This window comes from Microtus oregoni, unplaced genomic scaffold (genome assembly GCF_018167655.1).
Source record: "Microtus oregoni isolate MIOR12 unplaced genomic scaffold, Mior012 000000F_ref0000247, whole genome shotgun sequence".
Classification (NCBI taxonomy): domain Eukaryota; kingdom Metazoa; phylum Chordata; class Mammalia; order Rodentia; family Cricetidae; genus Microtus; species Microtus oregoni.
The window spans coordinates 63,779,367-63,807,147 of record NW_024543059.1 but is presented as its reverse complement, the minus strand read 5'-3'; the positions used below and the strand labels follow the sequence as shown (position 1 = coordinate 63,807,147).

The 27,781-nt window shown below is 41.6% G+C and overlaps 1 protein-coding gene across 1 annotated transcript; it reads left to right on the top strand.

The window, feature by feature from the left end:
• The first annotated feature begins 1,431 nt into the window (after positions 1-1,431).
• On the top strand, positions 1,432-26,698 carry LOC121449387 (guanylate-binding protein 4-like). The gene is made up of 11 exons (XM_041653767.1): positions 1,432-1,564; positions 2,560-2,761; positions 13,959-14,086; positions 14,761-14,870; positions 15,065-15,261; positions 16,132-16,377; positions 17,218-17,498; positions 18,942-19,154; positions 23,595-23,697; positions 23,988-24,181; positions 25,954-26,698. The coding sequence occupies exons 2-11, from the start codon at positions 2,590-2,592 to the stop codon at positions 26,170-26,172; spliced, it is 1,863 nt and encodes a 620-aa protein (XP_041509701.1). The 5' UTR covers positions 1,432-1,564; positions 2,560-2,589; the 3' UTR covers positions 26,173-26,698.
• The last annotated feature ends 1,083 nt before the right edge of the window (positions 26,699-27,781 follow it).

The window sequence follows — 27,781 nt, the reverse complement described above, 5'->3', positions numbered from 1 at the left end:
GCCCACTGGTAATACAGCAAAAAGGGGGAAGGAAGGTCTGCTTTAGATGGGGGAAATCCAGCCATCTGCATTGGCAAGGATACACAGCCTGAGTTTGGACTGTTTATGTTGGTGCAGCTCTCTCCTGCTCCATCTGAGAGGTATCATTTCCCCAGTGTTCTGCAATGTATGGAGGGGAAGGAGGAGACCACACTGTGGATGCAGTTGTCTAGATCCAAGAGGCCGAAGGACCCAGAACACTGACGGGCAATGGCTGATTGGTAGTGCTCTCTGGGAAGCACCACGGACAGATGTGTATGCTGTGTCATTCTGCCTTCTCCTGTTGGGCAGCGGTGGTGGAATGAGTTCCCTGGGAAAAACCACAGTCTTCCTGTATAAGTTCTTCCCTTTCTAAGTGGGACTAAAGAGGGTTTGGAGTAGGAAGTTCCCAATGATGAATGAAACTCTGTCATCAAGTCACAAATTAAAAAGGGGCTGAGGAGGTAGGTCTGTTGTTGGTATCCTTGCCTACCAGACATAGAAACCTGGGTTTAATTCTGAGCACCTCATGAGATCACCTGAAATGGCTTATGCCTGAAATCTCAACACTTGGAAAGTGGAGGCCAGAAGATCGGGAGTTCAAAGCCATCCATTGAATCTCTGCCAGGCTGGAGGACAGCTTAGCTTTTATAAGACCCTGTTTCTTATAAGAACAGAAAACAAAAACCAAACCAAACAGCCCCCAAACAACAAAATACCTATCATGATGATAAAAATAAGAAATCAATCTGCAATAGAGCAAATAAATAAAAGGGAACTCATTCCCACTCCCACCTCCCACCCCACCCCACCCCACCCCACCCCACCCCACCCCACCCCACCTCACTGCCATTTTTCAAGTATAGCACTAACTGAAATTGTTTTTCTCTCCATGAAGCCTGAATCTGTCTCTGGGAGCCCCACCTACTGAATCACTGAGTCTTTCTTGTATGCTAGCTGGTCCACATACACATTTGTGAGACAATGCATGGTGTTTCTACTAGGTTCCTGAAGCCTATTTATTTCTTAAGCACTCAGGGTGTAACCTGAGTTGTGCCAAGGGTTGCATGGGTCAGCAGTGGGGCACATGCATAATTTTATCTGATTTTGGTTTTGCTTTATTTCTTTGAGACAGGGTCTGGAACTCACTCTCTTGCCCAGGCACACCTGCCAGGCTTGCAGGTGTGAACCATCACTTCTGGGTTAATTTTATCTGATTTATGTGCTGTGGAGTGGAGAGAGCAATGCTCAGCCTGTGAGATCCCGGTAACTTCAGAAAGTCCAGAGGAATCTGGGAAATTCCTCTAGCTCTGCTCAGCTCAGCTCAGTTTGCAAACTCTCCTTATCTTGTTCAGTCCCTCAGCTACTGATTCATCAGGAAAGGACCATGGTTTCGATTTCATTTCTCTTTGACTCAGCTTCCGTTTGGGTGGCTGTTATTTTGCTGCTTCTAAGAGTGGCTGTGCCAAGGAGCCTGAAACAGGAAGACAACCCTCTAAGGAGCCTAGTCAGTTGAGGATTGGTCCCTGCTGTCGCGCCAGAGCTGGTGAGTCTTCTTGAGCCTTTCACTCAACAACCTCTGGGAGAAATTCCAGGGAGCACTCTACTCTGGGGTAGACCACATAAGCGACTCCGCGGTGTGTCGCCCGGTGCAGAGCGCCTCCTGGCGTCCCAAAGGTGCATGCGCTGCTTTTCTCAGAACTCTTGGTTTGGGAGACTGAGAATATTATGTCTCATTCTTGTTGGAGGGAACTTGGAAAGGAAGCACTGCACTGTCTGGGATCCAGGAGTCAACCCCGACAGTCCTGCAGTGACTCTTTGGTGGGATAGCTTCTCTCAAGTTCCTTCCTAGTGCCCTCAATGCTTTCCTGAAGGTAGACGTCTATCCTCAAAGATGTCACCAAGAGGCTTCATTTTATTTTGGTGGAGTCGGTTCCAGTTTACATAAATCTAAGGCCGGCTTCCAAAGTCCCTACCTCATTCTCTACTCATTTTCTTCTAAGGTAGGTGTGTGTGTGTGTGTGTGTGTGTGTGTGTGTGTCCGCGCACACATTCTCTGCAATTATCTCTCACATTTGAGAAGAGAGCCACCAAAGCAGGAATTTGCTCGCATTTTGTTTACTCCCTGATATTAGTCACCCAAGACAGTGTCCAACACATGGCCAGTAAATTTCACATCCTGAGACTTCAAATTCTTTTAGAATGCCAGGAAATCTTCCTACCCACTTTGCAAGTTTTTTGTGTGCATTTTGCTCCACTTTCTACAAAACCTGAGTGCATTCGGGTCTCATACATCAGTCTTTTGTTTTCCTCTTTTTATACTTTAAAAAACAAAGCAATTCTTTGCATAGTTCGAGAAAGAATCATAAGATACTGTATTTTAAGTACTGTAACAGGCTTTGAAATGCTAAGCTCATTTTTTTCCCCTATAGAAACACACAGAAGTTGATATATGTGGTGCACAAACAAAAGCTGATGCATCTGCCATGAATAATGACGATGACCTTTAGACCATGAATCTCAAGGAGTGATTGCTCTCAGTTATAGGGTGCCGGGGCATCTCAGTAGACCATGGAGACACCCATTTGTTTGGTGCAAAACTGGAAAGAAGAGCTGATGGTAAACCCGGTGGCTATAAGGATTCTTGAGAAGATATCTCAGCCTCTGGTGGTGGTGGCCATTGTTGGCTTATACCGTACAGGGAAGTCCTACCTCATGAACCGTCTTGCAGGACAGAACCATGGTGAGTGTCCTTCTGATGTGTGGAGACCATTTCCTTGGACCAGTGGTAGGTGGTAGAGCACACTTTTCTAAGCTCATCGAGGAAGAGTTCAGTCCCTCTCATGGATGAAAATTCCCCATTCTTATCATCAAACTTATAATTTATAAACTATGGGAAAAGATCACATTCTTCTGTATAGTTATTGTTCCCCAACTTTATCAAAAGATCCACCTTAAAATTCCTCTTGACCGTCTACTCTGACCTGATCAACAGCTGAACTCTGTCAAGAGCCCCCATTCTTCCTCCTGTGTCTTTGCTCAAGCTACAAGAACATTTCAAGTGTGAATATTGTTTCACCTGTTCTATAAAAACAAACAAACAAGCGAACAAATGAGATGGAATGAAGAAGGATGTGTAGTAGGGTTCTTATATAGCCAAAATCCTAACTGAGCTGTATCCAATCTCTGGGGTTTGCTTTGCTGTTTTTCCTTTTTTCTTTCTTTCCTTTTATTTCAAGACAAACTTTTTCAAACTTTGTTTGTTATTTTGCTGTAATGTGCTACATACAGACATTTTTATGCATGGGTGTATGTTTCAGCAGATCTCCCCCAGTAATCTTTCCTTTTTTCCTTCCTCTCTCTCCTGCCCACCAGTCTCCTTCATTCCTAATACAGTTCCCCTTCCACTTTCCTGTCCTCTTCACACAGACTTGAGGTATCTGCTGAAATCAGAGGGAACATGGTTGCCTTTCTGAGACTGGCTTCATTATCATAGCAAAACTTTTTATGAATTATTGACAATGGAGTTAATGATCAGTCCAGATCAAATATTAGATATTGGAAATAAAGCTCTACTAACCACATGAACACAAATCATGCTCTCTCACATACTCTCTGCAGCTCCTTGATACTTTCATTTACAGAGAATATGTTCATTCTTTCTTTCTTTGTGTGTAGGGGAGTATATGAGCTTGTGTTTTACAGGTATGTGTACACTGTGCATATCCACAGGTCAGAAGAAGACACTGAGTGTCCTGTAATTGTCATACATATCCCCAGTTTATTTCTACCACTTTGTTGCATGTGGTTGTCTGGGGATACCATACCATTTATCCATTTGTTGTTGATGAACACTGGTGCTATTCCTAGCATTCCACGCATGTCCCCTAATGTCGGGAACATAAAATACATCTTTAATTGTTCTGACCTATGCACTGCACAGTTGTATGCTACTTAACCTACTAAAATTATGTTGAGCATTTTGACCTTTATTTCCTAATTTGTAAAGGATGCTGTTTTCCCTACTAAGTTGTCTCTTCTTTCTTCTCATGATTCTGTTTGATGTTTTCATTTTTAAAAAACCCACAGGCAGCATTCTTCCTAATATGTTTTTTAGTTTATGCATCAGTGATTCAGTACCTTTTCTGATTAAACTTGACTGCAAAACTTTTCCATCTGGATGCATCTCCCAGGGTTCCTCCTCTCTCATCCCTTTTCCTTCCTTCTTTCTTTCCTCCTATCTTCCCTCTGGTTACCTCCTTCCCCTTCTCCTCCTGTCCTTCAACTTTCCTCCCCTTTCAACCCTTTCTGCTTTCCGTCCTTCTGCCTCCCACACAACCCATTTGTCTTTATCTTTCTAGTAGAGGAACTCTTGACCATCAATTGGGGGAGGTATTTTTCTTTTTCTGGATTGAATAACTATAAACTTTTTTTTTTAATAATTTTTTTTTATTAAGAAAAGAAGAAAAAAAAACATAAACAAAAAACAAGTTTCCACCTCCTCCCAGTCTCCCATTTCCCTCCCCCTCCTCCCACCCTTCTCCCCCTCCTCCCACCCTTCTACCCCTCCCCCCACTCCTCTCCCCCTCCCTCTCCAGTCCACAGAGCAGTCCAGGTTCCCTGCCCTGTGGTAAGTCCTAGGTCCTCCCCCCTCCGTCCATATCTAGGAAGGTGAACATCCAAACTGGCTAGGCTTCCACAAAGCCAGCACATTAAGTAGGATCAAAACCCCGTGCCATTGTCCTTGGCGTCTCATCAGCCCTCATTGTTCGCCATGTTCAGAGAGTCCGGTTTTATCCCATGCTTTTTCGGTCACAGTCCAGCTGGCCTTGGTGAGCTCCCAGTAGATCAGCTCCACTGTCTCAGTGGGTGGGTGCACGCCTCGTGGTCCCGACTTCTTTGCTCATGTTCTCCCTCCTTCTGCTCCTCATTGGGACCTTGGGAGCTCAGTCCAGTGCTCCAGTGTGGGTCTCTGTCTCTGTCTCCATCCATCACCAGATGAAGGTTCTATGATGATATGCAAGATATTCGTCAGTATTGCTCTCGGATAGGGTCATTTCAGGTTCCCAATCCTCAGCTACCCAAGGAACTAACTGGAAACCTCATCTTGGGCACTTGGGAGCCCCTCTAGGGTCAAATCTCTTGCTCACCCTAAAGTGGTTCCCTTAACTAAGAATTGTGGTTCCGTGCTCCCCTATCCACCTTTCCTTTATCCCAATTCTCCTGATTCCCCAAATCCCCCCTCCTTCCCTTCTACCTTTTCTCTCCCCATCTCCCCTTACCCCCGTCCCGCCCCACCCCCAAGATCCTAATTTTCTCCCCGGCAATTGGGTCTACTTCCCTTAGCCAAGAGGATAACTATATGTTTTTCCTTGGGTTCACCTTCTTACTTAGCTTCTTTAGGTTCACCTATTGTAGACTCCGTGGCGCTAATTTATGGCTAGAAACCAATTATGAGCGAGTACATCCCGTGTTCATCTTTTTGGGTCTGGGACACCTCACTCAGGATAGTGTTTTCTATTTCCATCCATTTGCCTGCAAAATTCGAGAAGTCATTGTTTTTTACCGCAGCGTAGTACTCTAGCGTGTATATATTCCATACTTTCTTCATCCATTCTTCCATTGAAGGGCATCTAGGTTGTTTCCAGGTTCTGGCTATTACAAATAATACTGCTATGAACATAGTTGAACAAATGCTTTTGTCATATGATAGAGCATCTCTTGGGTATATTCCCAGGAGTGGTATTGCTGGGTCCAGGGGTAAGTTGATCCCGAATTTCCTGAGAAACCGAAACACTGACTTCCACAGTGGTTGCACAAGATGGCATTCCCACCAGCAATGGATGAGGGTACCCGTTCCTCCACAGCGTCTCCAGCAAAGGTTATCCTTGGTGTTTTTGACTTTAGCCATTCTGACAGGTGTAAGATGATATCTCAAAGTTGTTTTGATTTGCATTTCCCTGATTGCTAAGGAAGTTGAGCACGACTTTAAGTGTCTTTTGGCCATTTGAACTTCCTCTGCTGAGAATTCTCTGTTCAGTTCAGTGCCCCATTTTTTAATTGGGTTGATTAGCATTTTAAAGTCTAGTTTCTTGAGTTCTTTATATATTTTGGAGATCAGACCTTTGTCTGTTGTGGGGTTGGTGAAGATCTTCTCCCAATCAGTAGGTTGCCTTTGTGTCTTATTGACTATGTCCTTTGCTTTACAGAAGCTTCTCAGTTTAAGTAGGTCCCATTTATTCAATGTTGCCCTTAATGTCTGTGCTTCTGGGGTTATACATAGGAAGCGATCTCCTGTGCCCAGCTCCTGTAGGGTACTTCCCACTTTCTCTTCTATCAGGTTCAGTGTGTTCGGGCTGATATTGAGGTCTTTAATCCATTTGGACTTGAGTTTTGTGCACGGTGATAGATAAGGGTCTATTTTCATTCTTCTACAAGATGACATCCAGTTGTGCCAGCACCATTTGTTGAAGATGCTTTCTTTCTTCCATTTTATACTTTTAGCTCCTTTATCGAAAATCAGGTGTTCATAGGTTTGTGGGATAAAATCCGGGTCTTCTATACGATTCCATTGGTCGACTTCTCTGTTTTTATGCCAGTACCACACTGTTTTCATTACTGTAGCTCTGTAATAGAGTTTGAAGTCAGGGATGGTAATGCCTCCAGAAGATCCTTTATTGTATAGGATTGTTTTGGCTATCCTGGGTTTTTTGTTTTTCCATATAAAGTTGATTATTGTCCTCTCCAGATCTGTGAAGAATTTTGATGGGATCTTGATGGGGATTGCATTGAATCTATAAATAGCCTTTGGTAGAATTGCCATTTTTACTATGTTGATCCTCCCAATCCAAGAGCAAGGGAGGTCCATCCATTTTTTGGTATCCTCTTCAATTTCTTTCTTCAATGCCTTAAAGTTCTTGTCAAATAGATCTTTCACTTCCTTGGTTAGATGTACCCCAAGATATTTTATGCTGTTTTTGGCTATTGTGAATGGTGAAGCTTCTCTGATTTCCCTCTCTGCTTCCATATCCTTTGTGTATAAGAGGGCGACTGATTTTTTGGAGTTGATCTTGTATCCTGCCACATTACTAAAGCTGTTTATCAGCTGTAGGAGTTCTTTGGTGGAGTTTTTGGGGTCGCTTATGTACACTATCATATCATCTGCAAATAACGAAAGTTTAACTTCTTCCTTTCCAATTCGAATCCCCTTGATTCCATTATGTTGTCTTATTGCTATTGCTAGAACTTCAAGCACTATATTGAAGAGGTATGGGGAGAGTGGACAGCCTTGTCGTGTTCCTGAGTTAAGTGGGATGGCTTTGAGTTTCTCTCCGTTTAATTTGATGTTAGCTGTCGGCTTGCTGTATATAGCTTTTATTATATTTAGGTATGACCCTTGTATCCCTAATCTCTCCAAGACTTTTAACATAAATGGATGTTGAATTTTGTCAAATGCTTTTTCAGCATCTAATGAAATGATCATATGGTTTTTTTCTTTCAGCTTATTTATATGCTGGATTACATTGATAGATTTTCGTATGTTGAACCAGCCCTGCATCTCAGGAATGAAGCCTACTTGATCATAATGGATAATTTTTCGGATGTGTTCTTGGATTCGATTTGCCAGTATTTTGTTGAGGATTTTTGCGTCGATATTCATGAGTGAGATTGGCCTGTAGTTCTCTTTCCTGGTTGAGTCTTTGAGTGGTTTTGGTATCAGAGTAATTGTGGCTTCATAAAAGGAGTTTGGTAATGACCCTTCTGTTTCTATCTTGTGGAATACATTAAGGAGTATAGGTATTAGATCTTCTTGGAAGATCTGGTAGAATTCCGCATTGAAACCATCTGGTCCTGGGCTTTTTTTGGTAGGGAGGTTTTTGATAACCTCTTCTAATTCTTCGCGACTAACAGGTCTATTTAGATTGTTCACCAGGTCCTGATTTAACTTTGGTATATAATATTTATCTAAAAAAGTATCCATTTCCTTTACATTTTCCCATTTTGTGGCATATAGGCTTTTGTAGTAAGATCTAATGATTCTCTGAATTTCCTCTGTGTCTGTGGTTATGTCCCCCTTTTCATTTCTGATCTTATTAATTTGCAAATTCTCTCTCTGCCGTTTGATTAGCTTGGATAGTGGTTTGTCAATCTTGTTGATTTTCTCCAGGAACCAGCTTTTTGTTTCATTGATTTTTTGTATTGTTTTCTGTGTTTCTATTTTGTTGATTTCAGCCCTCATTTTGATTATTTCCAGTCTTCTACTCCTCCTAGGTGAGTCTGCTTCTTTTTTTTCTAGAGCTTTCAGGTGGGCTGTTAAGTCTCCAATGTGAGCTTTCTCTGTTTTCTTTAAGTGGGCACTTAGTGCTATGAACTTTCCTCTTAGGACTGCTTTCATAGTGTCCCATAAGTTTGAGTATGTTGTTTCTTTATTTTCATTGAATTCCAGGAAGACTTTAATTTCTTTCTTTATTTCTTCCTTAATCCAGTTATGGTTCAATAGTTGACTGTTCAGTTTCCATGACTTTGTATGCTTTCTGGGGGTAGCATTATTGTTGAATTCTAACTTTAATCCATGGTGATCTGATAAGACACAGGTGGTTACTAATATTTTTTGTAACTGTGGATGTTTGCTTTGTTACCGACTATGTGGTCGATTTTCGAGAAGGTTCCATGAGCTGCAGAGAAGAAGGTATATTCTTTCCTATTTGGATGGAATGTTCTATAGATGTCTGTTAAGTCCATTTGATTCATTACCTCCACTAATTCTCTTATTTCTCTGTTAGGTTCCTGTCTGATTGACCTGTCCATTGGTGAGAGAGGAGTGTTGAAGTCTCCTACTATTAGTGTGTGCGGTTTGATGGCTGCCTTGAATTTTAGCAATGTTTCTTTTATGTACGTGGGTGCTTTTATATTAGGGGCATATATGTTCAGGATTGAGACTTCATCCTGATGAACTGTTCCTGTTATGAGTATAAAATGCCCCTCTCCATCTCTTCTGATTGATTTAAGTTTAAAGTCAACTTTGTTAGAGATTAGTATGGCCACACCTGCCTGTTTCTTAGGTCCATTTGCTTGATAGGCCTTTTCCCAGCCCTTTACTCTGAGTAGGTGCCTGTCTTTGTGGTTGAGGTGTGTTTCTTGTAAACAGCAGAATGTTGGATCCTGTTTTCTTATCCAATCTCTTAGCCTGTGCCTTTTTATAGGTGAGTTGAGTCCATTGACATTAAGTGATATTAATGACCAGTGGTTGTTAACTCCGGTCATTTTTTTTTAGTCGTAGAGTTTGTGTGTTTCCCTTCTTTGTTTTGTGTTGGTGAAGGGTCTCTAGATGTCTGAGTTATTGTGGTCATTGTTGGACTCCTTGGTTAGTGATTTTCCTTCAATTACTTTCTGTAAGGCTGGATTTGTGGCTGCGTATTGTTTAAATTTGTTTTTATCCTGGAAAATTTTATTTTCTCCATTTATAGTGAATGAAAGCTTGGCTGGGTATAGTAATCTGGGCTTGCACCCATGGTCTCTCAGTTTCTGCAGTACATCTATCCAGGACCTTCTGGCTTTCATGGTTTCCATGGAGAAGTCAGGTGTAAGTCTGATAGGTTTACCTTTATAAGTAATTTGGCCTTTTTCCTTTGCAGCTCTTAATATTCTTTCCTTATTCTGTATGCTTTGTGTTTTGATAATTATATGGCGAGGGGATGTTTTTTTTTGATCCAGCCTATTCGGTGTTCTGTATGCTTCTTGCACCTTCATAGGAAAATCTTTCCTTAGGTTGGGAAAGTTTTCTTCTATAATTTTATTAAATAGATTTTCTGGACCATTGAGCTGCCCTTCTTCTCCTTCTTCTACTCCTATTATTCTTAGGTTTGGTCTCTTTATTGTGTCCCATATTTCCTGAATGTTTTGTGATGAGAGTTTGTTGGACTTGCTGTTTTCTTTGATCAGTGTGTTTATTTTCTCTATGGTATCTTCAGAATCCGAGAGTCTTTCTTCTATCTCTTGTATTCTGCTGGTTATGCTTGTTTCTGTAGTCTCTATTCGTTTACCTAGATTTTCCATGTCCAGACGGCCCTCTGTTTGTGTTTTCTTCTTTGCCTCCATTTCAGTTTTCAGGTCTTGAACTGTTTCCATTATCTGTTTGATTGTTTTTCCTTGGTTTTCTAGGGTATCATTCACTGATTTATTCAATTCTTCAAACTTTCTGTTATATTTCTCATCCATTTCTATAAGGGCGTTTTTTACATGCTGTTTAAGGGTGTCAATCACTTTCATGAAGTCAATCTTTTCTCCTTCCTCTTGATTAAGGGGTTCTTGTCCTCCCGTTGTGAGGTCGCTTGTTTCTGGTAGCTTCATGTTGCTTTTCAGCTTGTTGGGCGAATTCTTGCCTTGACGTCGGCCCATCTCTTCTTCCAAATGCTCCCTATGGATCTTCTTTTACCGGATTAGGTCTCCTTGCCTACCAAACGCTGTCTCTCCCCAATGTTGGCTCTCCCAATGCTGGGTCTCCTGGCGCCGAAAGATCAGGCCTCCGTGCTGGTTGGGCAGCTCGCAGACAAAGCGCCTACCCTGCTTGGTGCAGGCAGGCCACAGAAACAAAGGAACTGCTGCCCACCCGGGAGCCCCGGATACTCGGACCCAGCGCCCAGATGGGCTGGGCTGGGCGATGCCACGCGCCTAAAGAGGGCAGTGGGGGCGAAGTGGGGAGGGCTCTGGACGGAAGCTGGGTGGGCCAGGAAGAAAGAGGCAGCACCCGGGGAGTAGAGGCCCTGCAGAGAGCCCAAGCAGGACAGGGGGCCAAGAAACCCCCGAGCTCCCCGTCCCAGGCTGGCGCCGTGGGCCAGAAACTCACCCCAATGCTGGGTCTCCTGGCGCCGAAAGATCAGGCCTCCGTGCTGGTTGGGCAGCTCGCAGACAAAGCGCCTACCCCGCTTGGTGCAGGCAGGCCACAGAAACAAAGGAACTGCTGCCCGCCCGGGAGCCCCGGGTACTCGGACCCAGCGCCCAGATAGGCTGCGCTGGGCGATGCCACGCGCCAAAAGAGGGCAGTGGGGGCGAAGTGGGGAGGGCTCTGGACGGAAGCTGGGTGGGCCAGGAAGAAAGAGGCAGCAGAGAGCCCAAGCAGGACAGGGGGCCAAGAAACCCCCGAGCTCCCCGTCCCAGGCTGGCGCCGTGGGCCAGAAACTCACCCCAATGCTGGGTCTCCTGGCGCCGAAAGATCAGGCCTCCGTGCTGGTTGGGCAGCTCGCAGACAAAGCGCCTACCCTGCTTGGTGCAGGCAGGCCACAGAAACAAAGGAACTGCTGCCCGCCCGGGAGCCCCGGATACTCGGACCCAGCGCCCAGATGGGCTGGGCTGGGCGATGCCACGCGCCTAAAGAGGGCAGTGGGGGCGAAGTGGGGAGGGCTCTGGACGGAAGCTGGGTGGGCCAGGAAGAAAGAGGCAGCACCCGGGGAGTAGAGGCCCTGCAGAGAGCCCAAGCAGGACAGGGGGCCAAGAAACCCCCGAGCTCCCCGTCCCAGGCTGGCGCCGTGGGCCAGAAACTCACCCCAATGCTGGGTCTCCTGGCGCCGAAAGATCAGGCCTCCGTGCTGGTTGGGCAGCTCGCAGACAAAGCGCCTACCCCGCTTGGTGCAGGCAGGCCACAGAAACAAAGGAACTGCTGCCCGCCCGGGAGCCCCGGGTACTCGGACCCAGCGCCCAGATAGGCTGCGCTGGGCGATGCCACGCGCCAAAAGAGGGCAGTGGGGGCGAAGTGGGGAGGGCTCTGGACGGAAGCTGGGTGGGCCAGGAAGAAAGAGGCAGCAGAGAGCCCAAGCAGGACAGGGGGCCAAGAAACCCCCGAGCTCCCCCGAATAACTATAAACTTTTGAGTGATTTGCATTTGAGAGCCCTAAGACACGGGTTTTAGACTGGGAAGTTTCAACAGTATTGCTTTCATTTTCTACTCAAGATAACGTTGGTAGCTAAGAAAATTTGTCATTAGAACTCTGAATTATATTTGGACTTTCCAATGTTACAGTAGTAAAGAAGGAGATTAGTTCCCAACCAAGGTCCAGAAACAGGTTCATGTCACTCTATGTCTCTGTGGGTGACTCACTTTGTAATACTTTATCCACATGACTGAAGAAAATGGTCTCCTATCACATTTACCATGTTTACAACAGTTGCTCAGGCAGCAGTCTCTCCCCATGTGATTCAACAGAAGTCAGGTCCAGAAGTCTTCAGAAAGGCAGACTTTACCATTTGTCCTGTGGAGATCACAGTGTGGCTATGCTGAACCATGGCATACTATGAATTATATGCCATTTGTGTCTCTTTGGTTGAAGGAAGAAAATGTCGTGTATGACAAATGGGCAAAGTCTGGGAGCAACGGATACAGCCCGCTGTCCACTGGTTTTGAGAAGTTTAAACTGTGGGTTTAAACTTTTGAAAATAAAGAACAAGGTGTCACTTGGCTGCTCTCTGTCCCTGAGATTATTCCACATTGATGAGGCAATAGCCACAGAGCTCAACAGATGAATAAACTAAGGGAGGAAGGGGCATCAAAACCAAACCAAACAAAACCAAAGCCCAAAGCTATTATTCCCATCAGTGGCCTGGCATGATAGCCTATGATGCCAGTCAGTTGTCACCATGATGACCGAAGTATGAAAAAAATCAGTGACAAAGACAAAGGTTTGCTTCGGCTGACATTGCTGGAGGATTCACTTCCTGGATAATTGGTCACAATGCTTTTGGGTTTGGTGGGGGAAGGCAATGATCTTTAGCAGGAAGCATGTGACAGAGCCGTGCTGCTCTATTGGTTTCAAGCTTGGCGTGAAGAAAACCTAGTCCTGGATGGAGGGGGGAGGACCTTGGACTTCCCACTGCTCATTGGACTGGAGAGGGAGGGGAAGGGGAATGGGGGGAGTGGGAGGGAAATGGGCGGAGGGGATGAGGTGGAAATTTTGATTAAATAATAAATTAAAAAAAAGATTAAACAGGCAAAAAAAAAACAACAGCAATACTTAAGAGACAGTGTTCTACACTCTCTTTTAAAGGCACACCCCTAATAATTCAAAGACCGCCTACTTGGCCTCACCTCTAATTTTTACACAACTAATCATTTCAGCATTCTGTGGCGCAAGTCTTGAACACATGGGCCTTTGGTTGATATTCCACATCTAAACTATACCATGCATTCGCGAGGTAATTGAAGGATATGGAATGGTGGTACTGTTCACAGTGATGCAGGGAGGACAAAGGGAGCTAATAGGTGTGAGCAAGCACTTGACAAGTGACAATATGAATGACCAGGTAGAAATTAATCGCTCCTCACTCCAAAGAAGCAGGTGAAAATGAGTGTCAACATGTGGCATGAGAAACATTGAATGGAAATCTATGAAAGGAACTGTGACCAAGGTGAGAAATAAGTCTCGGGTGCACTGTGCGTTGTGAGAGTATAAGCGAGTGAAGGCAATGCCTGCTAGGTGGCCATTGGCTCCTGTGTTTCAGTGCTAGGTGGCCATTGGCTCCTGTGTTTCAGTGCTAAGTGGCCATTGGCTCCTGTGTTTCAGTGCTAGGTGGCCATTGGCTCCTGGGCTTCAGTGCTAGGTGGCCATTGACTCCTGGGCTTCAGTGCTAGGTGGTCATTGACTCCTGGGCTTCAGTGCTTGGACTCTACCAGAAGTAAGAGGACACAAAATTTTTTAAACTCATATATAAATACTAGAATTAATAGAGTCTAAACTAATCCTTTAATACAATCCATTTTGAGGAGTTGGAAGAATGAGGTAAGTAGAAGGCTCAAGTATTTCTTAGGAAAGTATTATTTATGGACTGAATTCACGGTCTTTGCTGAAGTAAAAACAAGTCTTTTCCTTGCTGCTTGCTAACTATTCTCAGCATTCAACTACCTTGGTCTTCCTGCTCTGACCTTTTCTGTTTGTTCCTCTTCCTTTCAGGCTTTTCCTTGGGTTCCACCGTGCAGTCTGAAACCAAGGGAATCTGGATGTGGTGTGTGCCTCACCCCACCAAGCCAACCCATACCCTGGTCCTTTTGGACACAGAGGGTCTTGGTGATATAGAAAAGGTAAGGAAGAATCTTACCGGATGTAATGACTTCTTGCTCTAAATTTTCAGATTAACTCATCCTCTCTATGTGCTTTTCCATGCTGTTTTGTTATTAATAATTTTGACTCTCTTTCTGGCAGACAGTGTTACTGTGGTTGTATGTATATGTTGGCATATTTTTTTGCTATTGCAATAATTCATCTTCTAAAAGGCAATTATATGGAAACTGATAGCTACCAAATATATCTCTGCATTTTGTCAGAAGCACAGTGACGAATTGTACTTAACTGAATAAGATTTGTGTCTATAATTGTGACAAAACTCATCAAGGTGCAACTGCCTACTTATCATTACCTACTGTGTTCCAGACATCTAGGAAATGTTTTATATGCATTGAATATTTTGTCATTTTACCAGTCAGTTCTGGGAACCAAATCCAGAACCTTGTGCAAGACTGTTTAGCTTCCTACCACTGACTTATATCCTGCCTCTGTCAGGTAACTTAGCTAAGCAAGCTATACATTGAGAGGGGTCAGTGTAAGTGTGAGCAATGAGGATTGGATGTAGAATTGTGTTCAAATTTTGTAATTTCTCTCAGATCCACTAATAATATATCTGAAAGTATGAAGGAACATTTGGATGAATGAATGAATATTATGCTTTTAATTACCCATGTCCTCATGTGTCCTCTAGGGTGACCCTAAGAATGACTCATGGATCTTTGCCTTGGCTGTGCTTTTAAGCAGCACCTTTGTCTACAACAGCATGAACACCATCAACCGCCAGGCTCTGGAGCAGCTGCAGTATCCTTCCAGGGACCAAACTAACATGTTCCCTTAACTATAGGAGGAAGGCATCTTACTTCTTGTTCTCTTATCCAAGTCAAAAAGTCTTGGTTGAGTTTGAGTGGACACAGGACTAAGGGGAATAGTTTTAATAACTGATTCGACATGATATCTAGGAGGTATTTTGTTTCATATCCTTAGCTACAATCCAGTTATGTGACTGAATTAACACAGCTAATCCGGGCAAAGGCCAGCCCCAGAGAGGATGAAGTAAAGGACTCCAGTGAGTTTGTGAGCTTCTTCCCGGACTTTGTCTGGACTGTTCGGGATTTCACTCTGGAGCTGAAGTTAGATGGACGTGCCATCACAGCGGACGAGTACCTGGAGAATGCCCTGAAGCTGATTCCAGGTATCACTGCGGGACATAGAATTCACTAAATGCTGCTCAGCACTTGACATCTCTACTTTAGACTACACTGAAACCCTTGTTAATGGTCATGACAATTGGCACATAGCCATAATTTTGGCAATCATTATTACTTGAAAATATTCAGAGTTAAGATTTAAACTTACTTTATCTTAGAATATATCATATTAAATACTTTTAGTATTACAATGAAAAACAGAAACAAAAATAGATAAGGATTATGGTCAAGGCGACTACTTCCTGAGCTTTATTTATTTGTTAATATAATTGTTTTTCATAGCCTATTTTGAGAAAAACTGGTTCATCAAATAAATAAGTGAATAAAAACCTTAAAATTACAGGGAAATCTACTGACAATACTTTAAAAAATCTTTCTCACTTGAATGTTTTACTAGCTCAAATAGTTATACCATGTCGTGGATTTCTTTTAGTGCATGGGGGTGAGGGAAGAAGATGTATGTCTCCATTAATGTGCAAAACTTCATTATTCACTGAAATTTCACCTTTTTGCCTTATCCAATATGGTGGCATGTTAACATTACAAATTCATTACATGGATTATGTTTAGTGGGACAGATAAGTACCTAAAATCGATATGTTATTCATTTATCTATTATTTAGACAAATATTGATGTTAAATAGCTAATTTATCTCATCGAGATTCCCTGGAAAATAATGTCAAGTCCAATGTAATGACAAAGTAGTGAGGTCTCCAAATGCACTCATTACTTTAGAGCTGTCGGCACAGTCATTCAGATGGCCTGGAGCTGCCACCTGGAAAACATTCTTGGAAAGTTTTTAATCATCTTACCTTCCAGCTGCCCCATCACTGAGTGCCCCCCTCTCTTACAGGAAACAATCCCAAAGTCCAAAAGTCCAACACGACTAGAGAATGTCTCAGATATTTCTTTCCAGTACGGAGGTGCTTTGTCTTTGACCGGCCTACAAGGGACACAAGTTTACTATCTCAAATTGAAAAAGTTCCAGAAAACGAACTGGAATGGAATTTCCAGGTGGAATCAAAAAAGTTCTGTTCCTACATTTTCACCAATGCAAAGACCAAGACGCTGAGAGGCGGGATTACTGTCACAGGAAACCGTGAGTTTCTTTTGTAGCAGGCACGTCCCTGTGGCTTAGAATATTCAATGAAGTGATGATTCTTTTGTGGTCTTGAAACTTTTGTATGCTTATATAAAGGAATATGGAGGAAACAAATGTTCAGACACACATATGAGTTTCATACTTGACCTTTCTAAATATGAGTGTTTATTGAAGCCTAGCTTGTGTTACACAGGTAATACCATAAAGATGTCCAGATGAGTGGACAGAAATCTGCAAGATAACTTGGAGTTCCCCTGGAAGAGTGGCTCAGTTTAGATTACTTTTGGGCTGACACTGGTCAGAACACAGCAGGTCAAGGGTCCCATTCAATTAGAGAAACAAGTTTAAACATTCTAAGCACCATAGACATTCTGCCTGTGTAACCATGTTTTGCCTCTGCTCAAATGGGTTTATACTTGGTTTCATGTTCTGTATTCTCTCTTCAAACTTTTGACATTTTTTTCCTGAAGGACTTGAATTTTCATTTACAACTTGATCTCACAAAAGATGAAATTTTCTTTCTTATTCTAACATACTTTTCCTTTAATTATTTGGTATCGTACTTTTTCCTTCCAAAAAAGTCTTGAAACCTCTTACTTAGAATCAGTAATTATTTTTAGTGCATTAAATTTGGAAACTGCAAAGGAAGAAGTCAGTTTTATTAAATAACTATTGATTCTGAGAGGCCATGAAAAGAGAATGAAAGATATGGAAGACGTTAGAAAAGAAGAGAAATTCATGTTGAATAGAATTTTGTTGCTTTTGATAACATTAGGCCTAAAACTTGTAAATAACAGTTAGTGAGAATGTACCAGTTCTTAACGATATTTTTCTTAGGACTGGGGACTCTGGTGAAGACCTACTTGGATGCCATCAATAGTGGGACTGTGCCTTGCTTGGAGAATGCGGTGATGACCCTGGCTCAGCGTGAGAACTCGGCAGCTGTGCAGAAGGCAGCTGACCATTACAGTGAGCAGATGACCCAGCAGCTGCAGCTCCCAACAGGCACTCTCCAAGAGCTTCTGGATGTACATGCAGACTGTGAGAAGGAAGCCATTGCTGTTTTCATGGAGCACTCCTTCAAGGACGACGAGCAAGAGTTCCAGAGGAGACTGGTGGTAACACATCCTAGCACTTAGCTTGCCTGATCCTTGCCCTTCTGATACAACCCTTAGACTCCACTTTTTTAAATCTCAAGGTCTGAATCTTTCTCATTGAAATTTTTATGGAAAACTTAACTCTTTGCATTAGAATTTTCCCTTTCTTGAAGCAATAACATTTTATTATTTTTATTGCTATGAAACAAGATATCATGCACTTAGTACCTTGAAACAGCATGCATTTTATTATCTCAAAGTTCAAAAGAGAGTTGAAGCAAGAGTATGTGGGTCTCTGTTTGATGCACTGAAAACAGAAAATGTGCTGTCTGATTGATTTAACACTGATCTATAGGTCTGGGAAAAGCTTTTCCCCTTAGCAAAACACAAGGAATCACTGCATTCTATTTTTCTAGTTGTTCTGATTTCTTTTCCAGCCGCAAAAGTCAAAACATACATTCTGAAGGGCTTGGGTGGCTAGATCTCCTTCTGTTATGTAATATAATGTCACCATAGGATTACTATCCAGCACAGTCACCAGCCCAGGGTGATGAAGGCATTGGTGCCAAAAACCAACTCTCAGGGGATTACCATGACCTATCAGACCAAAAGCAGCTTCCGTGAGAGTTTCTGGTCTTCCATTTATCTGACATTGAACCTGGAAGGACAAAAATCTTTTAGTTCATATTGAGGAAATTAATTAGGGTTATCACTTATGAGCACAAACAAACATGTAAGGAAACAAAACACACATGTTCTAGCCTGCCAACACTCAAGTTATCACTGAAAGAATTCATGATGGTTCAAAACTCTCCTACAAGTACAGTTCTCTCAGCTCTGAAGAATTGGTTTTTCAGCTACACCAACCTCCATTTTCAGAGGAAATAGTCTTATGTCTTCCAACTAGATTTAACAGCTGCTGTGTATGAACCCAAGGAAGCTGACAGACTTTCCAGAAATTAACACACAGAATTAACTAGGTTGGGATTCCTGACCCTCCTCCTTTCCCAGTCCACTCTGGGGCTGTCTCATTGGTTCATTCAGAAAATCACAGTAGGACCTTCTCTCTTAGGGTTTGTGTTGCTGTGAAGAGAGACTATGATCACAGCAGCTCTCATAAAGGAAAGCATTTAATTGAGGGTTCCCTACAGTTTCAGAGGTTTAGTTCACTATCATCATGGTGTGAAGCATGGTAGCGTGCAGGAAGACATGGTCCTGGAAAAATAGCAGAGGGTTCTACATCTTGATCTACAGGAAACAGGAAGTGAACTGTGATAGTGGGCGAGACTTGAGCGCCAGAGACCCCAAAGCCCACTTCCATAGTGATATACTTCCTCTAACAATGCCATACCTATTCCAACAAGTCACATCTCCTATTAGTGCCACTCCCTATGGCCAAGTTTTTTCAAACCATCACACCTTACTTGTAACAGCTTTGTTCTTCCTTCCCCTATTATCCTGCAGGCTGTCATAGAAGAAAGGAAGGAAGCTTTCATGCAACAGAATGAAGCAGCATCTGTCAGTCACTGCCAGGCTGAGCTGGACAAGCTTTCAGAGTCCCTGAGGAAGAGTGTCTCAAGTGGAGCTTTCTCTGTTCCTGGCGGGCACAGTCTCTACATAGAGGCCAGGAAGGAGGTGGAGCAGAACTATGAGCGAGTGCCCCGGAAGGGAGTAAAGGTGAGAAATGACAGAAACAATGGCTTACGGAGTTCAGCTAGAGTGGTAGCTACTAGGTATTGGTGTAACTAATCAAGGTGAAGACAGGTTCATGGTTGGCAGACCCTGAGCATTCAGTTCTGGCACAAGAATAATTTCAGCGTGACTTGGCTAGATTTCTTAATTTATATATATCAGAATATGTAAACTAAGTAGTTGTGCTTCCCACTCTCATCTACTGAAAAAGTGTAATGTGCCAGTGCCCTAACACATTGCCTACGTCCACACTACCTTCATTAATAGATTTGGCAGGTCAGCTATCAGAATCTCAGAATTCTCTTTTTTGAGGAATCTTTATTTTGTTATGTATAATGACTGTAATCAGTTTCCATTTCACTAAGAAATCTATAACGTTTTTTGGTAACTCAATCAAAACGTTTGAGCTTATTATAATAAGCATGGCCACAAGATGACACACCATTGTGGTTTTAGTTTGTTATTTCATGAACGATTAGTAAAACTGAGTACAAATACTTGTTGGCCATTTGAATTTCTTATTTTGAAAATTATAATTCAGGGTAATTGTATGTTATTGTAAGCATACTAGTTTTCCCTATTGTATTGTGTGAGTTCTTCGTTGTCTTCATATTTTAACTCCTTATCAGTATATGGCTTGCAAACATTTTCTCTCATTTGATATGTCCCCTTTGATTTGATCAAGTGCTTCCTTTACTGTACAGGAAGTTTATGGTTGGCTATAGTCTCACTTATCTATTTGTCTATGATTTTGATACTAAGTCTAAAACACCATCATGAATCCAATGCTATATGGCTTTTCCCCCAACTTTTGTTCAAATATTTTTCATCTGTCCCGTTTTAAGAATTTTAAAATACCAGGTCTTAGGTTTAATCCACTTTTAGTTCTTTTAGGTGAAAAATATAATACAGAGATGTAATTTCATTATGTCTTGTCTCTTTCAGTGTCTTATATTGGTTTATATCTGTTTTTATGCAAGGACCATGCTGTTTTTACTACTTACTAATAAAAGTACATTATATTATTTTGTCTACTTAGCATGTCTATCATCTATCATCTATCTATCTATCTATCTATCTATCTATCTATCTATCTATCTATCTATCATCTATCTATCATCTATCTATCTATCTATCATCTATCTATCTATCTATCTATCTATCTATCTATCTATCTATCATCTGTCATCTATCTATCTTTCTATCTATCATATCTATCTATCTATCCATCCGTCAATCATCTATATACTATTTATTTCATATCCATATGATGAATCACTATTCAGCCTTAAAAATGCTGCCAATTGTGAAAATATGAATGGATCTAAAAGACAGTATATTCATTGAAATAAGCCAGTAACAGGAAGACAAATACTGCATGTTGTGGCTCACTTTCAGTGGCATCATGGAGAGAGAGAGAGAGAGAGAGAGAGAGAAAGAAAGATAAACTAAGATTAACTGTTTTATTACTGTTCTATGGCTTTGAAGAGGCACTATGAGTACAAGCAAGTCTGATAAGGGAAAGTATTTACTGGGGACTTGCTTTTAGTTTTGTGTGGAGACCCAAAAATGTGAGCCTATTCCACCTTGTCTGAAGGTTTTGGACATTAAGATGGCCCATAGAAGTAGATCTGCTCCACCCTAACCTAAGGTCATAGAATTCAAGCATACTTCTCCTTCTTTTGAAATAGGACGTTTGACTTAGGGAGTGGCTGCCTACAGAACACTTGGTCTATGCTGTGTATATTTCCCCAAACATCCAATACTTTCCTCAGGAAATGATAGCTCGATGTCTAAAGTATCGAAACAACGAACAGTACTTGTTTTCCTTTGCCTCATGTCAAAGCAGTCTTTTGCCTTCCTCCCCCTTTTGTATCAGGGCATAAAAGTGTATGAAAAATTTGCGGGCAAACTCAGTACTCAAAATTCATCATTCAGTATTTGCTGAGTTGCCTTTCTATTACTATCCTGCGTCTCTGAGTTTCTTTTTTCTCTGTTCCCCTTACCTAATATTTCTAATTCTCATGCCCCTACCCTGGAATATACAAACCTGCTACAGCAAGAATTGCGGCAAAAGTCACCCCAAAAAGATGGTTCATGACTTAGGGCAGCCCAATGTGGTACTTATAACAGTTTGGAGGAGTAATACATAGTCATCATGGTGGGAAGCAGACAGGCATGGCACTGGAGCTGAGAACTTCACATTCTGTGCACAAGGAATAGGCAGAGAAAGAGACTGGGACTGGTGTGGACTTTTGTAATCTCAAAGCCTACCCCCAATGACATACTTTATCCAAAAAGGCCACACTTCCTAATCCTTTCCAAATAGTAGTACCAACTAGGGACCATTCATTTAAATATATGAGCCTATGGGACCCATTCTCATGTAAACTGCCACATTAACATAGAGTACAATGGTGATTACTGTGACTGAGAATAGAGAGAACAGTGAGACATTCATCAAGACATATGAACATATAGCTATAAGTGTTGCGGGGGGGGGGTCCTTCTGCTCCTCCAGCCTATAGCCACTGAGATACCAGCCCATTGGGGCGTGGTCTCTCTCCCTTTAAAAAAGTGGCCACTTCCCTATCCTCTCTCTCTTCACTTCCTGCTCAGCAGGTGACTAGACTCCCTTCCTGGTTGTGCAGAGGGCTGTTGTCTGGGATGGTGATCTGTAAGTTTTTCCCCTTTAAATAAATACCACCCTATTAATCTTAATTCCAAACTGGTGTGGCATTCTTTGTGACTTACGCCTTCACCTGGCACCCAACGTGGGGCCCGAACCTACGACCCTGAGATTAAGAGTCTCATGCTCTACTGCAAACATGACTTTGGGTGATTGTCCAGGTAGCTAGTTGTCTCTGTGATTTGTTGCATGTTTTGAAAGTTGTTTTACTGAACTTCCTAATTACCCAGATAACATTATTTCCCTTCTCAGATCTTCGATGGGGTTGAAGACTATATAAATGTAGTTACTTTTCTCTCATGACTTGGCCAAGTTATTTATTATACAAGACATAAGCTAGTTAGAAGAGGATATTTGTACTTATTGTATATAATTTCATAGTGGGTTTAGAACTCTCTTACTTAAACAAAAGGGGGAGGTGTTGCAGGAGGTTTTTCTGCTCCTCCAGCCTATAGCCGCTGAGATACCAGCCCATTGGGGCGTGGTCTCTCTCCCTTTAAAAAAAGCAGCCACTTCCCTCTCCTCTCTCTCTTCACTTCCTGCTCTGCCGGCGACTAGACTCCCTTCCTGGTTGCGCAGAGGGCTGTTGTCTGGGACGGTGATCTGTAAGTTTTTTCACCTTTAAATAAATACCACCCTATTAATCATAATTCCAAACTGGTGTGGCATTGTTTGTGACTTACGCCTTCATATAAGACATAGTAGTTTAGAAAGACAAATAGTGAGTATGCATAGAATAATCTGATATATATCTAAAAGCTAAAAAAGTTGATTTCAAGTATTATTACCATACAAAGGTAACTATTTGAGGCAATTGATATATAAAATTTTCAACTATAATAATTACTTAATATATAATTGATGTGGGATTCCTTTCTGTATGCTGAATACTATTGGTTAATAAAGAAACTGGCTTGGCCTGATAGGATAGAGTAGAGTTTAGTAGAGAAAACTAAACTGAATGCTTGGAGAAAAAAGGAGGGCAGAGTTAGAGAGAAGCTATGGAGCCTCTGCCAGAGACAGATATGTTGAACCCTTGCCGGTAGTCCGTGAGCCTCGTGGTAAAATATAAAATAATGGAAATGAGTTAAATTAAAATGTAAAAGCTAGCCAATAGGAAGTTAGAGCTAATAGGCCAAGCAGTGATTTAATTAATACAGTTTCTGTGTGGTTATTTCAGTTCTTGGTGACCTGGACCAACAAGCAGCTTCCTTAATACATATAATGCATTAAAACTTCGTGTGTCTTAAACAGTTAGAATTTTCATTTGTTAATAATACTATAATAAAGCTGTATAAAAGAAAACTAAGCATGTTTCCAGAAATATTAAGCTAAGCTTTCTAAGATAGAAAGTGACATTTCTGTATATGTCGTCTTAGCTGTAAAGTCTGGAATACCCATGAAGGTAGAAAACAAAATATTTTCAAACATGGTAACCAATAGAAACTGTGTGTCTGTGGAACTTCATGGAATTGCTTTTTAACTGTGGTTGGAACTGTAACCTAGGGCAGCTGGTAGGAAGCATTTCTGGGAAGAGAGGCAGTGAAGCTAGCAAGGAGGCTGAGTCAGAGGGTTTTTGAATCTGAAAAAGCTTGTACTTTCATTATGGCCATGGAATTAAATGGACCTTGTGAGACAGGACTCAAAAAATCAGGAGTTTTATTTATCAATAAATACCTCAGCAGAAGACTTAATCTTTACTGCTTAAATTGTATTTTCTCTTCTTGGGTCCCCAGGCAAATGAGGTTCTCAAGAGCTTCCTACAGTCACAGGGTACTATAGAGAACTCCATCCTGAATTCAGACAAAGCCCTTACAGATGGACAGAAGGCCATAGCAGGTAGCGTAAAGTGTCAAACTGTTAGAGAGGAGGGTGCATTATGCAAAGCCCTCTGACTGGTGGACAGGCAGATCCTTCTGGAATAAGGAGCTTCCTCCTGCTGGGTGTTTGACATCTCCTAGATGTACAAACACATAGGGTGTTATATTTTGTGTCTTTCCATCATGCTAGGAACCATGATGCTGCTGGTCTGGCTAATGGGAGTAATCACAGGGTTCCCTTTGAGCCCTGGATAGTGTAGCTACATTCTGACTGTGATTTCTTTCCTCTCTCAAACATCTGTGGAACAGCTGAGAGGACAAAGAAGGAGGTGGCTGAGAAGGAACGAGAGCTGCTGAGACAGAAACAGGAGGAGCAAGAGCAACTGATGGAAGCTCAAGAGAGAAGCTTCCAAGAAAACATTGCTAAACTTCAGGAGAAGATGGGGAAGGAAAGGGAGACTCTTCTGAGTGAGCAGGAGAAGATGCTAGAGCACAAGCTGAAGGTGAGTGCAGATGGGGTTTGTCAGTGCCAGATAGTGTTGTGATTTCCCAACAAGGAAACTGTCAGTCTTAAACTGTAACTTCAACTGCGAGTCTTGCATCAAAATTCACATGGGCCTTACTGAAGCTCTGAGCACATAAGACGCCAGTATCTGTATAGAGTTAGACTTCAAGCATATAAATAATATCCCCAGGGTTCTGAGTTGCTGTTTGTTGAAATTCTAGGATGGTCTTCTTGTGCTGCAGTTGACCCTTTCCAATAGTCTTTAGGATTCTAGACTTATTCTTCAAAGAAAATGAGGTGGATCCATCTAGTGTGAATATATCAGTTGTGGTGCGGGACAATATCTATATTCTGTCAATTGTATTTTAAATAAAAGCTGATTGGCCAGTATCCAGGCAGGAAGTATAGGCAGGACAACCAGACAGGAAGTAGAGGCAGGTCAATGAGAACAGGATAAGTCTGGGAAGGAGGAAGCCCATTCCTCTCCAGTCCTGCCCAGGCACAGTAGAAGGAAGATGTGACCTGCCCCACTGAAAAAGGTACCAAGTCATGTGGCTAACATAGATAAGAATAAGGGGTTAACATAAGTTATAAGAGTTAATAAGAAGCCCGAGCTAAGGGGCCAATCAGTTTATCATTAATATATACCTTTGTGTGATTGTTTTGGGACTTAACAATGGTGGGAACAGGGCAGGACAGTAAACCTCAGACAACAGTGTTTCAGCCCAGTATAAAACAGAAGAGGAGGATGGGGTGTGGAGATGGCTCAGTCACTGAAGTTCTCATTGTACATGTATTAGGAACTAATTTAGATCTTCAGAATCCATGAAAAAACCTAGACTACATGACATTTACCAGTGACCTTCAGGAAAAAGATAGGAGGACCCCTGAGCTTTCTAGTTAGCCAGCCCAGTAGAATCAACTAGCTATAGAATTAAGGAGAGACTTTATCTTTAAAATGAGACTGTAGAATTGGCTCAGAGCATTTATTGTTCCTGCCGAGGACCCAGGTTTAGTTTCCATCAATCACATGGCACCTTATATTGTCGAGAATTAGAATTCCACGGGATCTGATATGCTGTTTTGATATCCATGGGCAGCAGGCACACACATGGTACCTACACATGTAAGCAAAATAGTCAAACATGTAATGAAAAAAAATACATTTAATAAAAAATAAGGAGGAAGCATTTGAAGAACATATACGACATCAACCTCTGGCCTCCATAGATATGGACAAACACATACATATGTATGCATTTACACACGTGCTCACAAATGCATTCAAAAAGAGAGATGAATTAATTAAATTGAAAAATGAAGTATAATAAAATGATAGAATTAAATAGAACATGGTACAATCTCATAAATTGCACTATTTATTTATGCCTGTTTGATTCATCATGTAAGCTGATATAAAATAAACTATATGTCCTATCTTAGAGTGTTCTATACAGATCAGGATAACCATAATTCATGAAAAAATCAAAGAGACACCTCCTTATAATTGAGAGTAAGTTTTAGTTCACCTGCCTTCTGCAATCTCTTCAAAAGAGAAATTTTTTTGTGTGTATTGGGACAGTCTCCATGGGAAGGTACTGAGAAATTCCCCTTAAATATGTGTAAACTGTGGATACTCCTCTTTTTAGGTATAAATGTCTTAAAATATCAAAGACCCTTCTTGGGTGGTAGTGAAATAGATAGTGTTTGTAAATTAAAGTTAAATGCAAAATTCTGCATGTGAGTAATGGAGGGCTTTTCTTTTTACAGATCCAAGAAGAACTTCTTGTTGAAGGATTTAAAAAGAAGTCTGAAACGTTAATGAATGAAATAAGTCATCTGAGAGAAGAGATTGAGAGAACTAAAGAGAAACCCTCACAGTTTGCACAAATTCTTGACACAGTTGGCAATGCGTTCCTTATTGTTTTACCAGGAGCTGGTAAATTATTGGGTGTAGGGATGAAGGTTCTCAGCTCATTTATGAAATAGCCTGGGAGTTCCTGGGAAGGGATTTATAAAGCTAGGATTCTATTATTTTGATACCACAACTATATGCCTTGTTTTTAAAACTGCATGTGCTACTTTAATAAGCAGTGCTATGCATGAGGTCTGAACTCCCACTATTGCTAAATAATCAAAGAGACACCACCTTATTGGAGTTGAGAGTCAGTATCATTTCATTAGCAGTTACAATCAAGATTGAAAATACAAATCATTGGCTCAAAAATATAAGAGAGTATCATCCATAAATCCCATCAAATTTCATTTATATAGATCATTGACATAATCTATATAGTAAAGTGGAAAACCAGTCAGAATATAGTGAAATTATTTCTAGAAAAGATGTGAGTAAGTAAAAAAAATGGTCCAATGGAGAAGTTTGACAATTGTACCCCAGTTATACAAATAATTCATTGTGAAGAATTCCTGTAAAAATTAACAAGTAGATTTTTTTAGGACAAAGTATGAGAAAAAACGTTAGGCTGTTTGGTAATAAAAACTGTGCAGATTAAAATTTGTGACTCTTTTGTGTCACCTTTGTTATGTGACAGGAACCTGGTCCATAAGGGGTCTTTGAAATGGAGAGTGACTACTATTTTCTAGAGAGACCAAGAATCCTGACATTGAGTGTTTTTAACTAGTTTGGAGTAGAGATATGGATGAACTTAAAACCTTGGGATAGGAAAACCCTGGAAGGCTGTAAGCAGAACTTAATGCACATTTAGTTTGGGAGACCAGAATGCTGAGAGGAACATGTACAGTGGAGGCTAGGCCCTTTGGATTTCAGAGGGAAACCAGGACTCCACTGGGAACTCTAGGTCATTCTTGGCACAGTCGGCTGCATTCTCGCCGTGTACCGCATGTGTTTGTGATGAGAATTTAAAAGTACTTGGGGAAAATCAGAACACACTACAACAATTAGACTTTGCAATGGTGCTGCTGAGTCTTTTCATTAAGATCTGAAAGAGGTTTTTAAAATAAAGAAAACATGAAGTTTACAGAGGAAAATTTGTGTAAGCAACTTTAAATATTCATGCAAGGAAAGAAAAGTGGCTATATCTGCCCTTGTGAAAGAGACATCCCAGTCTGTTTATTAGGATAAGAAGTTAGTCTAGAAGGCACAATCAACCCCATCAAAGGCACCAACTTATAAAAATACAAACTATAAATAAATCTGTAAGATGAATCCTGCCTTAAGAGTATATTTCAGAAAGGGTTTCCTACTTTAAAAACAGCATCCAAAACCAAAACAACTACATCAACAAACTATCTTAGAAATTATTTTCGTAGCTACATATACCAAACACAGAGAAGTTTTTCCCACTGTGGTCCAATGGAACCTGGCTACATCTCAAGTCAGCAACAGATCTCGGCAGCAACAGCAGCTATATGGCACTTGTTTTGCAGGCATAAAAGTTTAAGGGGGTCATACATACAGTCTTGCTGCATAGTTTTAGAGATCTGTTGAGGGCAGCCAATGTGTGACAGGATCAGTCTTTGAAAGGAGATCTCCCAGAAGCCACCACATGAGACTGCAAAGGTTATACCTAGGTTTCAGTGGAGATGTTGGAGATTCCAGGGAGATGGGAAATCCATT